Source organism: Podarcis filfolensis, assembly GCF_964270895.1.
Source record: "Podarcis filfolensis genome assembly, chromosome: 4".
NCBI lineage: Eukaryota > Metazoa > Chordata > Lepidosauria > Squamata > Lacertidae > Podarcis > Podarcis filfolensis.
This window is the reverse complement of record NC_139607.1, coordinates 44397119-44412304: the sequence shown is the minus strand read 5'-3', so window position 1 is coordinate 44412304 and position 15186 is coordinate 44397119. Positions and strand designations below refer to the sequence as shown.

General features: G+C 40.8%; 2 protein-coding genes across 13 annotated transcripts in view; both read right to left on the bottom strand.

Moving 5' to 3' along the window:
* The window catches only part of LOC310761971 (uncharacterized protein), a 32063-nt gene extending 29657 nt beyond the window's left edge, over positions 1 to 2406 (bottom strand). For 2 of the 6 annotated variants that reach the window (XM_083612328.1, XM_083612333.1), the window contains exon 1: positions 1760 to 2406. The gene's annotated coding sequence lies outside the window, so the exon portion shown is untranslated. Of the gene's footprint in view, positions 1 to 1270; positions 1346 to 1428; positions 1644 to 1759 lie in introns of those variants that run through there. The other 4 variants (XM_083612329.1, XM_083612332.1, XM_083612331.1 and 1 more) reach the window with 4 other exon arrangements.
* Positions 2407 to 6963: 4557 nt separating this feature from the next.
* Positions 6964 to 15186, bottom strand: part of GK (glycerol kinase) — a 39717-nt gene continuing 31494 nt past the window's right edge. For 4 of the 7 annotated variants that reach the window (XM_083612368.1, XM_083612366.1, XM_083612369.1 and 1 more), the window contains one exon: positions 6964 to 9694. In XM_083612368.1, the coding sequence (XP_083468494.1) occupies positions 9681 to 9694 (14 nt within the window). In that variant the 3' untranslated portion in view covers positions 6964 to 9680. Of the gene's footprint in view, positions 9695 to 11320; positions 11408 to 15186 lie in introns of all 7 variants that reach the window. The other 3 variants (XM_083612370.1, XM_083612363.1, XM_083612373.1) reach the window with 1 other exon arrangement.

Genomic DNA, 15186 nt, shown 5'->3' with positions numbered 1-15186 from the left:
GAAAGGGTGTGCTGGCTCCATCAGCTGGTCAAAAAAGAAAAGAAAAAAAGAGCTGCCAACTCAAGCAATAATGCCTTCAAGGAAAGATCATCCTAGCCCCAATGGATATAAATGCCTGCTCATCTCTTTGTTTTGGCCTCAAAGAACTGATATATCTCCTCTACCTTTGCTTTCCACTTCTCTTGTGCTTCTTTGTAAGCCTGATGGCACTGCGCCTGTCTGTTTTTTAATTGATGTGAGATGTTTTAGGAGATAATTACATGAAAAACAGGGTAAAGGTAAAGTAAAACTGAGATTCCTCTCAATTTGTTTGACACTATATCCTTGAACTATAGAGTGACACCACTCCCTCCCCTATCCTTCTTGTAAAGCAGACATAGCAAATCTGCAACCCAGATCAGGCTAAGCCATTGCGATGGCTGGTCATCCTTGACCCTGTTTACTGGCAATCCTTGCAGCCACCCCCCCACCGCTGGATAAAAGTCCCTCACCCCTCTAACCCAGTATACCCCGCCTTGCAAGAAGGGGTAGTGCGCACTGGGAAGGGAAGAAAGCCTTTTGAATGCCCCCCTCAGATCTCTCTGTGTGTGGTATCTGTGGCGAGTGTATATGCTGTTTGTGAGATGGGGGGGTGGATGGGGTGGCAATGCCTGCTTTAACAACACCCACTTTTGCTTTGGCCATGCCCACCAGTGGCATGTGGCCCTCAGAGGGCTGGCATACAGTGAATGCGGCTTTCAAGCCGAAAAAAGTTAAGTCGCCACTGCTATATAGCATTTTTATCTAGAGATGACCATATCTCACCCTTCATTCTACCAGGTTTCCACAATGCCTGCTGTATTTATGTTCTCCTTTAACATCAAGCACTCCAATTACTCCATTTGGGCTCAGGACCATTCAACAATAGCAGAGAAACATCCTTCTAAGCACCCTAAGTGCCACCCCAACACGAGGGAAACGCAGCAGCCAAACCAAAGTTTCAACATCCCTAAAAACAAACACCACAAATCCCACTTTATTTCAGAGCTACCATTTCTTTGCAGCACAAAGTTATTACGCTAGCAGGTGCGTTTGAATACTGTGTTGTCAATCCTGCTGGCTATACGGTTTTTAACTTGCTAGGATGTTTCGCACAACTTTTTTTCTTTTTTTAAAGAGAGATACAAAATGCAAGGAGCCACCTTGTGGATAATGTGTTTAAGGGACCCGAAGAGGCTTTCATTATAATTACTGCATCAAATACAACCTGGGAGTATAATAATACTAATACCCTCAATGCAACCAGGTATGAAGCTGTTAGACGCAGAGGAAATCACCGTGACCCTTCTCGTTCGCTATTGCTGCCGCATTAAACCCTCCGCTCCGCTCCCACCCCATAACTCCCTGCGCCATCAATGCTTCGGCAAGGATCGCAGGGGAGTCGCCGACCTGCTTCGCCCCCTCCTCGCGGGAAGCTGCAGCTTTCGAGTGAGGGGAAGGGCTATTTCCTCTCGCTGGGCTGGTTTTCCTACCGCATCCAGTCCTGCCGCGTCTGAGAGCAACACGCGAATTAGCTAGCGAGGCAGAGCGCGGAAGCCCGAGCCTGCAATCTCGTCTCCATTTACACGGGAGCAAAGCCCCTCCGAAAACGCCCCCTTCTTTCCTTCCCAGTAAACAAGCCGAGGATTGCTCTGTCGGTTTCCCCATTTCTCCGCTACCTTCTCCCTTCCCCCCCTTTTTTTACTCTGGGAGGCTCCCGGCGGCGACCTTTTCTACTCACCCTCTGATTTTCCTCCAACTCTCCCCATTTTGATGCGCCTTTTGCGGCGCGCGCGGCCTGACGCCCGGGGAGGAGGAGGAAAGACCAGGGCCGGTGCCGAGCTGCTGCTATACCGAAGGACAAAAGCAGGTCGGCGCTTGCTTTTCTCGCCGCTCAAGCTGGCGGCTTTCTGAAAGCATCATGGCTTAGCCCCCAGTTCCCCTTGGCTGGAAGGAAAGGCCGAGGCGGCTTGTTCACCTGCTGTGGCGACGCAGCCTGCGCCTCCCTGCTCGCACGCGCTCCCTCGGGATGGCCGGGGGCCAAGCTAATAATAATGCCCGCTTCGCCGGCTTTTCACAAAAGCTCCTCGCTGCTCTTCACAAAAACAGCTACTGCCCCAATGGCGGTGGTTGGTTTTTTCCTTTTGTTAGCTTTCTCTCACACGAGGAAACGCATCACCGGAGAGATGCTTCTGCAGAGGTTATTCGGAGGAAGAGTCTCTGCATAGTCTTAAGCGCCCTCATAAGGTCACCAAGCAAAAATTTAAAAAATACAACCCAACGTTAAGGAGAACCGTCACATCCTATGTGTAAAAATGGATTTCAGAAACCGTTTACTCAAATGCCTTCCTTCCACACATATGACCCAAGAATGGTTTAGTCCTGCAATTACTGAGATTATTTGTACATTAGGTGTTTTTATCCAGTCTTATTGTTTGAATTCTTGTCATGGCATCATTTCGTGATTGGCCAATATATTTGATTTGTTTTCTTCATTGACCGAGTTTCATTTTCCTTAGTAGCGTTATAGAAGCAGATTAGCAGATTTGGCTTGACTTTCCCCCTACTCCAAAACACCACCTGAAATGAGGTCAGATGGGTAACTTTGAATGTATTTTTAGCAGTGAGGATATACAGTGCTGACTCATTTATTATTTTGCATCAGTAAGGACACACATAATCTGTAAATGAACATGGAACCTGCCCAGGATGCCTGAACTGAAAGGCAGTCAATACACTTTGGCTCTGAAGCTTATTGGTCTCCATGATGTCTTCCTAAGAAAAGGCTCACTAGCACTGTCATTTATGCTCTGTCAAATGATTTGGTCCTGTTTTAAAGTCACAATCTTTTGTTCAGAGCTCATCAGTGACATAAATATGGTTTAGGACACCTTGAGATTTGCAGACGTTAATGTTGTATTAGATTGTGTTCCAAGTCCTTTGGAATTTGACAATTTAACTGGCTTCTAAGGCCACTCATGGTGGATAAACATGACTCAGCTGGCAGCATATGTGGTGACCTTCCATAAATGCAATAAAGCTAATAAATTTTCTAACATGTAGACTGATTATATAGATCCATTTGCTTGAAAGTCAGAGCACTGGTTTACTATGGACCACCAGTTGTACCTTGTCTTCTTTCCTTCCTCTCCCTTGAATTTCACATCTCATACCCACATTTGTTTAATTCAGAAATGCAGAGGATTTGTCAAGTTTCAGTTCTCTACAATAATTCATTTCATCACATCTGTAAATAACTTGCAGTCAATGATATCACCATGTTCAAGTTTATTATTACTACAGTACAGCTGCTGCCTACTGCTGAGAGCACATTACCTTCATTTCTCTCAAAACAGGGGTAATATATTTTGTTAATCAGTTGCTCAGTGTGAAGTGAATGAATAATAGCTATTCCTTCAGAAAGAAGCTTCAGTTGCAGCATTATTTTTCTTTATGCCACTCCTAAATAATGTTCCTTCTCCATCAACTAACTTTGCCAAGAAGGTGAGGCCAAGCTGTATTAAACAATTAATGCAAGTTAAACATTGGCATTTTCTATTACAATTACTCCATAGAGATTTAATTATAAGGTCCCACTTAATCCTTTATATTTTTATGCAGAGAAATGTATTTTAATTAAAACTCATGCAGCAGTACAATTACTTGGTAATTTGATAAATACATGCAATTAGAACTTTCTTCTGGTTTTGGGAGTCATACATTTTTTGCATGTAGTTCTGCAGTGTTTAAAATGATTCCTAAGAACAAATATAGAATCTGCTTAGAATAATAATGTTTTTTTCTGTTGAGATATAGAATCCAGCCATATCTGTGTCTCAAGTATAAACCTTTACATGTCCATATTTCTAAGAAACTATTTGTGAATGCACTTCAGCCAAAGTTAAGCATTCTTAATTAACTTGATCTCACTGTGAGATTCACCCCTTCCTGAGCTCTGTGTTAGTTAGCAGTGACAAAGGCCAGTAGTAATAGGTTTAGGATTATATTTCCGCTTCATGTGAGCTAGGGAAAAGAGGTTTCAGTCTGCAGCGACAATATGGAGAAGGTGAGGTCAGGGCACAATGTGGGCTGAGAGTTTGAATCCTGGGCTACCACCTTAGGAGAAGCAAGAACCTATTGGAGTGTAATGCTTTGAACCCCTCAATCATAGGCTCAGATTGTATATATGTGTAAATAAACCATGTATCATAAAGACACCACTGTGCCTCATTTCCAAAGGAAACATGAACCATGGGTAAGCACCTGGATACCTGGAATTGTGCACTGCTTGTGGTGGCATGTAACAATACCATTCCCAGAGAATTCAGGCGTGTGCAGAAGTTTTAGCAAGTAGAAAGCAACATAGAATAAGGCATTATTACAAGCTTCCATCTAACCATGCTCCATTTTCTTTCTCCCTACTTCATTTTCATATTTCCTCTAGCTGCTTTTGAACGGATGCAGACCTGAATTTAATATGAGCAATTGTTTTTATGAAATAGCTTAGGGGTGGAGGGGGCGACAGGGGGCAGGAAAGTGGGGGCAGTTACTATTATGAATAGACGAATACTTGAGATCTAGGGTTCTCTAATACAGCAGAGTTGAAAAGATAAAAAACTTGTTTTTAAAAGTACCAAACACTATTACTCCAACAGAAGCAGGTCTTCTTCTTTTTTTTAAAAAAAGTAGAATCTTCCAGATGAAACACTGAGGAGCTATCTAACCCAGCTAAAGGTACCTGCTCCCATTATGCTGATTTTTGAGCATTTTAAAGAGTATATTTGTAAGAAACTGGAACTGGCCACTAAGAGAAATTGAATCTTGGCATTTTATTCTTAATGTGTTTAAACAGTTGGCAATTGTATTTTATTCTTTTTGAGCCAAATGGTGATGTACCAATTTTTAATTATTTTATGAGACACCTGCCCAATTTTTAATTATTTTATGAGACACCTGCCCCTTTTTAGCTAAAAGACAAGCCTGGGTTTTGGGAGGACAGCGAGGGGAATCACATTTCATACACTGCTTCTGAAGTATAGTGAGAGAGCTTCTGATGGCAAGGCATTTAATTAGGTTTTACATGGAAAATATAAATGTTTTTTTCATCTTAATTATAAACATCTGGTAATTTCCAGCTTACACAATGCTGCTTATAAAACTCAATTCTTTCATGCAGAAAATATAATGTGTTGGGTCTTTCAAAACAAAATTAAAAAAAGAACTTGCAGAGCAACCAAGGCTCATTATATTGTGGAATAGTTTGTGCACATGCTCATTTACATGAAAAGAGAAAAGTTGCTTATGACATTTACTCAGGGCTAATTCAAGCAGTACTGGAAAATGCTATCAAGGAAGCAAAGCACAGTTGCAGCTACTAGAAATAAACATCTGTGCAAATGATTTTGTGCAAAACACAGTTTGTTCAAATAACAACATGTGCTATGAGGGCCTCAGAAGACTAATTCCACAGCTGATCAAATAGGAGTTTTAACAACAAAAGTATTTCCTTAATAGCTTGAAAGGTTTGGTGACAAATTTTCTAGTTCCCCCCTCCCTGCTCCACTCCGGAAAACTAAATCATATATGCAGTTTTATTAAACCCTGTTTGGTACAGGCCAAGTAGGAAGAAAACTACCACCACCTCAACAAAGAGTCATAAATCAAAACAAAGAGAATCCATAGAGTCTTATCAGTAAATGCACCTGCTCACCACAGGCTTGTAGCGCAAAAGCCAAAAAACAAGCTAGCAGTCAAGACTGGGAATCTGTTTCCTATCTCCATAAAAGCTTGTGATGTTCAAGTTTTCTTATTATTTAAATACACTAGTCTTCAGCCTGGTTCTTACCCAGCTGTAAAACAGGAACAGTCAGACACTTTTGAAAAGACAAGGGGCATATAGCAGCTAGGCTATCCTTTGCCCATGAAACCATCTCCTACCATTTCACGAACCTTTAAGTTTTAACTGTTTTTTGCCGATTTCTTTGAAGTCTATGTAATCCTCACTTTGAGGTGATGATACTATCCCTGTGGAGAATTTCAAATGCAAATGGAGTGTTGTGGTTTGGAAGCAAAACTTAAATAAAATATAGAGAAGAGCTTGCACACTCGCCAGTATTATACTGGTTTACAGTTTAACAGCACAATCCCGCACATGTTTACTCAGAGGTGAGCTCCATGGGGTTTAACCAGACTTATAGGTTATATACTTGACCAACAAAAGACACTTAATATGGAGTAATTACCACTGGATACAATAAAACTTACACCCAAGAAAATAGGCATTAAGATTGTACTTTAAATACCACCAGTCAGTAACTGACTGGAAGTGTTCCAATAACTTATTAAGATAGAAATGCAACAATTCAAGCAAATATATTTCTTATTTTAAAAATATGTTAATGGTGCTGCTATAATTCTTTGATTTATAACTTATTGAACTAGATATGCAAGACATATCATATACCGGGGGGCGGGGAGTGAATGGCTACTACACTCTGATGTACCGGAGGTGGCATGCTGCCATCTTAGTTCTGGAAATGCTAGGTAAGAAAACAAACAAATAAAATTGATTTACAAGTTAACATACCATGTTACTTTAAGGCAGGGGTCAGCAAACTTTTCTTAGCAGGGAGCCGGTCAATTGTCCCTCAGAACTTGTGGGGGGGGCAGACTATATTTTGAAAAAAATAATGAACAAATTCCTATGCCCCACAAATAACCGAGATGCATTTTAAATAAAAGCACACATTCTACTCATGTAAAAACATGACATTCCGTGGGCCGGATTTAGAAGGCGATTGGGTCAGATCCAGCCCCTCGGCCTTGATTTGCTTACCCGTGCTTTAAGGCAAGAAAAACATAATCCCAGGGTGAGATTTTGTGAAGTAGAATTTGCTTGTTTCCCACCAACAAACCAACAAACAGTAAAGCATTTACACACTTGAATCAGATTTCATTTTAAATTTATTCGTGGCTTCCATTGCAAACATAATTGCAAACAAGATTTAGGTCATTTTAAGTCACATGTATTCTCAGCAGTGCAAAACCAGCCAGAGTTGCTGTTACATACTTTCCATGTGCCCATTTAAATTTGAAGGTGTCACAATATATAGGGGAAAGAAATCACAAGAATCCATTCACAAAAAGTGAACAGTTAATTTAATTCTGTTTTGTAGAAAAAAAAGAATTAAGTACATTTTACAAAATTGCAACTGTAATTATAATCTCACAAAAATAATTTAATGTCCTATATACCCCCCAGCAACTGTAGTTGAAACTGCCCATCACACATTGTTTAACAAAGCATCAGCCAAACACATATGAAGGCAGCTCAAGAAACAAGTGATTTCCAGGTTCTTTTATGGTTTGCTGTTTCATCATTTGTTTGGAAAAAGGGGTTAGTATTTGGCACTTAACTCATATCTTTGAAACCCAGTGTTATCACACACTTAACACCCTAGGTCTGTGTCCATTCCATTGGCTTCCTAGGAAAAATACAGTTTATTCAGCCTGCCAAACACCTGCCCCCTGCAAGCTCTCCCCTCCCACTTTCCTCTGAAAGCTAAGCTCATGGAAATAAGCAGAATACATTGTAAGAGAACAAGGCTGTCCCCTGTGCTAGCAGGGGAAAGCCTTGGCTTGCCAAATACAGTCCAAGCTACACTGTGCCTGTGCAAGTTATAAGGCTAAGACGTGGAATTTTACATATCCTACTACCAAGTTCACATGTACAGAAGTTCTGACACAAACCAATATTCCAAATTGCTTTTGTCATTACATTTATCAACATGCTGAAACATTTAAAACCCAATCTACATTTAAGGGACAACGTTGTCAAGAGTATTCTAGAATTTACACCAAGTGCAGAATGTGCTGCAGCTTCAGAGACCATTGTTTTAGATTTTCATTGCACTTAATGAAAAGGCATTGATATTAAGTGTCCTATAAAGACCTAAAATCCTTTGAATTTCCAATGCTTAATGTTATTTCCCAAGTGATCAAACACAAATATTCTGTAAGAGTGAAGACAAAGTCACATGAGACACACATGGAAACCATTTGAGCATGCACATTCCCTTTGGCTCCTAAGTGCACATACTTAGAAATACACATCAAACTTTCAAATCAGGCAATTTCATGTTAAGATTACACCAAGCCCTCTTTATTTACCAAAAATAATCTTTTGCAGGAGATTTTATAGCAGGGAGTAAGCTATGTCATTTATCCACATAGGAGCTACTTTTTGCTGCCATTTTTGGGTACATTCCAGCAATCTGAGGCATCTCAAAGGACAAGGCAGACTGGATCCAACACGTTCTTATGTCCAATTCATTTCAGAGATGTGGAAATCAAAACTCCTTCCAGCTACAGGCAGCATTGGCAGCAGAAAAAAAAGATAATGTGGGGGACATATCTGGGAGGACCAGAGTGACCTTTGATGAAACCCTGTTACATTCAAGATTTGAAGGGGTTATTTGTCCTTGCTTGCCTTTTCTAATATAGTTCCCACTCCATTATTCTGTTCCTTTACAGCATTCCAATTTCAGCAAAAGGGATACAGAGAAAAATCTGATGGTGGTGGCAATGATGGTAACGGCGGAAAAGGGAACCAGGTTGTGAGCTGACAGGTGTTTCTACTGATATTTTTTTTTAAGAAAAGAAACAATTCCCTCCAAAGATTGTAGAATGGATCACTTGAAAATGTGTCAGTTTAGCTTTGACGTTTTTTGGTAGCAACTAGTGCTTTTGCTTTCATGCCTAAAAACTTACACTTGCACCCAAGACGCAAAATTGCCACTGTCCAGAATGTGGCTATGCTAAGAGGCGACTTTTGGTCCTGAACTTTCCCATTCCTATACCACCAGCTCCAACACATCCAAACAATGGAAAGGTTCATTTGGACTGCACCTGCTGCCCAAAGAAAACATAACAAGTGCATCCAAAACTATTTAATCTGTATCTTTACACCTTAACGTAGTACTTTGCATGTGGAGCTTCTTTGCTGCTTAGGTCTCTGGCTTGCTAATGTATAAGTGAAAGCACATATATTTAAATCTTAAATACATGTTTGGAAAAATAATATTGTTCATTAACTTGTGGCACTTTCAGGATTTAGGGTCCTCATTACTGATGGACAATGCACATGAACAGAAGAGAATAAATCAGTTATTCAGGTTTTAGTGTAAGGAAAAAGCACCATTAACCGCTTCAATATTGGAAGAGTCTAAACTGATGACGATACAGACAGGCGTTGCTCCATTGGTCACTAGAGAGATAGCACTGGCAGACACCATTATGGGCAATTTTCTAGGAAATGGAAAAAGCCATCATGACTTTACAGATGTGCATACTGTGCCAAGTTTTTGAACCGTACAGTTGACAATAATACAACCCTTTTCTTTGTGGCAATTTCCCATGTCGAAATGTATAAAACAGGTGATTATGGTGGAGGAAGTTAACGAAAGGTTTGCATCCCAGTGTACATTTAAGTAGGGAACATGGGGCAGCAATGTTGTGTGTGTTCCTCATTCCACGTTCAAGTCCTCTCCTATATATTCATGTTATTTTGACAATTAACTAAGTCAAAACAATCCCATGACATTGGAAGAGAGCACCAGATTCTCTTCGGATGCTGCAATCTCCTGGAAATCCATTAAGGAGCCTCATTTGCAATTACCTTAAATAGAAAACATATTGTCAGGTGTTGAATACTTCTTGCTGGAAAAAAAATGCAATGTTTATGATTACTTTTTGAGGAGAGGTTTAGCTAAAGGCAGTTCTCTCTTTCTCTTTTTTGGGGGGGTGTGTGGAGAAAGAAGAGGAAAGTCTTCATATAGGTATCACCTCTGTAGAGAGAGGCAAACACAATACAAAGAACAATTAGGGCTTAGTCCAGTCTCTGTCAAATCTTTTGGAACATAGCCTCAAGATTTGATTGTAGTAAAGAATACAAAAGATGGGTCTGATATTCAGAGGCAAAAATCCAGTGGCAACTTCTCCTGCACAAGTCTCATTGAAATGATTAAGTTAAGCTATAGTAGGTAAATTCTGGATAGGAAGCCCATTCATGCCCCACAAGTCAGCTAAAGGTGAACTGATAAAGGTACTAATATTCTGCAAATGTTTTTCTCTATATCATGGGAAGAACACTGCACATATCTACCACAAACCTACAAACCGCTGGTCGACTCTAAAGTGAATTACAGCTTCATAATATAAATTGCAATGGGCTCACTGCCTTGAAAAAAATAGACACCATCCATAGAATTTAGATTGTGCACTGAAACATACTGCACTAGTCCCATGCAGATGACACTCACCTGTCAGATCTACTGCAAGTACACAATCCATGAAATTCCCTCTGCTATTAGTAACATACTAAGGCATGTACACAAGCACAATTAACTTTATTCTCTACAGCATGGTACAGCCACTGTAGTGCCCTCCAGATTTTGTTGAACTTTAACTCCCATCAGCCTCAGCCATAAAGGTCAGACATCAAGAATTATGTGAATTGTAATCCATCAACATCTGGAAGGCACCATGTTGGCTATTCCTGCATGCTACATCACTCTAAAAAGGAGTAGTACTTGGGGTGGTTTTGCTGCATGCGTATACTTTTTCCAGTAGTGATCCAGAGTAATTAGCCCACCAAATATTCTCCACAAGCTGCAAATGAAATGGAAGTTTATATCAAAATATTGAATCACCATGACCTTTTCAAATGTGAGACCCTAATCTTATGACTAAGTTAGATCATCAATATAATTTGTTTGAGGGAAATTTAAAAACCAACTAGCCAACCAACCAACAAAATTGCACACTCTTTTAGGAGACAAAATCTTTTTGATGTTAATGATGGTTTGACCTTAACAGTGTGCTTGAAATATCAGCAGGTCAGCTTTGTAGAGTTGAATTGGAACAACAGCCTGTTTGGCTCACCCTAAGCATTTATTTGCTGGCCCAGAAAGTTCTAAAGATTTGCTCGTAATGTCTGCAAACGCTGATTTCTTAAAATAAATTATGTAGCTTTTGAGCTTTCAAAGGATAACTCGAATGCATAATTTTGTTGTAATAAGTAGAAAATCAGAACCTATAATCATGCTAAAAAAATAATCATGGCAGTGTGGCTGACAGCAGAAGTCCTACAGAAAATATTGGTTCCAGAGAATCTTAAATCAATGTCTTGAGAAGCTGTAGCTATTTGTGCCACTGTTTATTCAACACAGAACAAGAATACTGAAAACAAACTAGCAGTGATAACCTTGTAAAAATAAGCTAGTTCAAATAATAATAAACTAACCTGAGATGTACTTTGCTCCGATTAACATTAACAGGCTATTCATTATAAAAAAGCCCAAAGGCAGACTACAGAAGATACTAGTTTCACCTGATGTCATCCAGTAGGAGAGGTTCCAGTCAAGCAAATCAAAAGAGAGATACATGTAAATTGCAAGATTTAGGAATCACATAAATAAATAAAAATTACAAGAAAGCAGCAACATCTGCAAAATGCTACAGATAGTTTTAACACACTGTAATAATTAGGGCTGAGCCAAGCCTTTCTGCTAAGATATATTCCAACTTTGTATCCAATGTCAATATTCAATGTGATTTAGGCAAAGCCAATCAAATATTAATAAAGCAGACAATACAGAACTCCAAAACAAAGCTGATGTTAAGTATTTAAAAGACTCTTCTAGAGAGAATGCATGGGTGATGGAGGGGCACGTGCATGTGTGTCTCTGCCCACATATATATTCATAAACACACACATGCTAACGTGCAATTTAAGAGCTACAGACACAGGCCTGCATATGCAAGTCTCTCTTCAAAAGAGGAAGATTGCATGAACAAAGCCTAATGAATGTGCAGCGTCCCTTGGGTACCCCCTTCAAAGAATCTATTCGCTCCATCATCATGCATACTACAACCTCAGTAAGCGGAATATGTATCTACCACTACCCAGACTGCAATCAAAAGCACAAAATAGCAGTATTTACCGGTATTTCACCCAATGATCCCTTACAGATGTGCTAAAACCACTGGCTTACAATATAGTGTTATCTAATCTAGACTGTTTTATACATGGATACTAGGCAACAATAAGGTCAAGAAGCAACTTGACTAGTTGAGCAGCATACATGCTCAGTCAGTAGAGCGTTGGATTCTTAATCTCAAGGTCGTGGGTTCGAGCCCCATGTTGGGTGAAAAAATTCTGCATGGCAGGGGGTTGGACTAGATGACCCTCATGGTCCATTCTAATGCTACAATTCTTTGTTTCTATGATTAAAGCTGCCTTCAGGAACAAAAACTTGCATCTAGTTCAATGGTTCTCAAGCATTTACATTCTAACCCACCTCACACCAATTTTGCTGATTAAGCAACAAGCTTTTCCTCTCTATATCAAAGATACCCTACTCAGCAGTGTGTCGCAACACACTCAAAATGCCATCCCTGACCTATTCAAACATTCTTGGACACAGCATGGAATACACAGCATGTATTCCATTATAGTCTTCTTGGTAAGTTATCAAAAGACTCAAGTAATAGCCTTCAAAACAATGAAGAGCTCTGCAACCTCTTCCCTTGGTTTGTACACAAAGAAAGCACCTAAGGTTTAGATCAGGGGTAGTCAACCTTTTTCTACCTACCGCCCACTAATGCATCTTTCTTGATGGTAAAATTTCCTTACCGCCCACCAGTGCTGCAGTAGCTCAATTTTTTTTTAGCGCAAGTAGAAAGGAGGGTTGTTGTTTTTTTAAAGTACTTAAATTTATCTTTTTATTTCTACTTTATGCATGTTTATAATGTTTTTACCTTTATGAAGTTCAATGTGAAAACAATAAATTGAAATTGTTTCTTTCTTTTATTTTATAAGATAACAAAACGTAACTTGCCAAAACATGAACCACTCTAAACACTATGCTTCTGCCTGTCCCTGTTTTCTCTCCTCCTCTATTTTTTCTTTTTTTCTCCCTTTTTTCTATTTTTTTCTTCCTTTTCCTTTTCATCTCCTTTTTTACTCTTTTCTTTTACCTTCCTTATGGCAATGCCCAGAAGTAAGGTTGAGTTAGTTAGCACACTTATTATTATTAGTCAACAACAATTATCTCCTTCCCCTGCCTATAACTTTTCCTTTCCTTCTTTCTCCTATTTTACAAGTACTCTGCTCCGCTTCTGCCTGTCCCTGCTATCGTGCATCAGCTCCCACTCCTCCCCTTCTGTTGCAAACATATTATAACATCGCCCCACCAATCGCTCTCCTGCATTTAGATTATTTCCTTTTTTGGCGTATGGCACCACTTGGCAGAGCCAGTTACTTTCTTGATTACCTTATATCAGGCATGGCCAAACTTGGCTCTCCAGCTGTTTTGGGACTACAACTCCCATCATCCCTAGCTAACAGGACCAGCGGACAGGGATGATGGGAATTGTAGTCCCAAAACTGATGGAGGGCCGGAGTTTGGCCATGCCTGCCTTATACCAGGCCATACAAGATGGATACATTTACAGACCAAGCAAGGTGGATACATTCACAGGCAGAGCCACTGGATATTTTCTACTGCAGCCTATGCCTATGGATGTACCCACTTGGTGCCTCAAACATAAGCAAGACACAAGTAAGGGGGGCGGGATTCAAACTTGGCTACCACACTTCCTCTTCCCGCATATTACACTCGCTCGCGCTTTCATGTGCGTTTGCACACTTGTGCCCGCCCACACTTCCTGCTAACCACCGAGTGCAAGAGAGATGAACAGAACGTTCATCTCTCAATGGAAGGATTCAGCTTGTGCTGTAGAATCCCCTACCACCCACCTGGAATCCTGAAACGCCCACTAGTGAGTGGTAGGGACCAGTGGACAACCCATGGTTTAGATCAGGGGTCGGCAAGGCTTACCTTGCCTGGGCAGGTTCACTGCCACGGAGCCCCCTCCGTGGGCCAGATCGTGCCCCTACGTTTTCTGGCGTCTGCATAGACACGATTTCCGGCATCTGTGCCTGAGCAGACACAATTTCCGGCGCCACAGAAGCGAGTCCCCGCGCCGCGCTGGTTTAGCGCAGCGTGCGGGGACTTGCCAAGCAAACGGCTCGGGGGCCACTTGTGCCCCATGGGCCTTAGGTTACCAACCCATGGTTTAGATTATCCATGGTGTGTTTGATGCAGTTGCTCTAGGCCCCACAACACCCAGAGCCTCGTACCTCTTTTACACACACCTCTATCCACCTTGGTACCCACTCCACCTCTTACTTCACTGTAACCTTTGTGGCTGCATGACAGGTCACAGCAGCTCCACTGCGATCGCAACAAATGCTTAGGGGGGCCATGTGTGAGAGTTAGAGAAACTACAGTATAAACAAAATAGTAGTAACCAGCAAAGCACTGTTTCTTGACCTTCACAAACTTCAGCTCTCACAGGAAAAAGAGAGGATATGGCAACAGCTAGTTATGGGGAGGATTCCTGCTGGAGCTACGGGAGAAGGAAATTATTATCTTGAGGTGGGGACACACCACAGAATGAGGAAGAGACTGGTCTTTTGTTGTTGCGAGGACTCACTCACCTAATACCATTACAAAGTGTATGATGACTGCAGGGAGAGTTGTATAAATGACTTCCCTAGATGAGGTGTGTGAGAGACACAGTATCTAAAGAGGGACTTTTATTTTTGTTTTTTTGGTGGGTGCCTTTATTAAACTTCATAGTGTAGCCTTCACCACCTTGCCACATCAAATTACTTAAAAGTTTAAGCCTGCTTGGGACACAGACAACAAGAGAAAGTAGGTGGCCTTTCCTTTGATTTTTATCTAGGAAAGGTTTATGTTTCCTATGATTGACCAAAACAGTGACAAGTCTCCCCTATCCCCTCACAACAACCTTATGAGGTAGGCTGGGCTTATGGGCTGGGATACAGTGACCGGGCCCAAAGGTCACCAAGTGAGCTTTATGGCTGAGCAAGGATTTGAAGCCAGACCTTCCCAATCAAACACTGCAATGACGATGCCTTTAGAATTACTTTGCAAAAAAAGATAGCATGAGTTTGAAAGAAATGGGATCTCATAAAATGGCAGCCTTAGAGAAGACCTGAGTCGCTTGCTAGAACCTGAACAAAATACCCAAAGCTCCATGAAGGACAAAAAGAGAAAAGTAAATATGTTCTTTGATAAA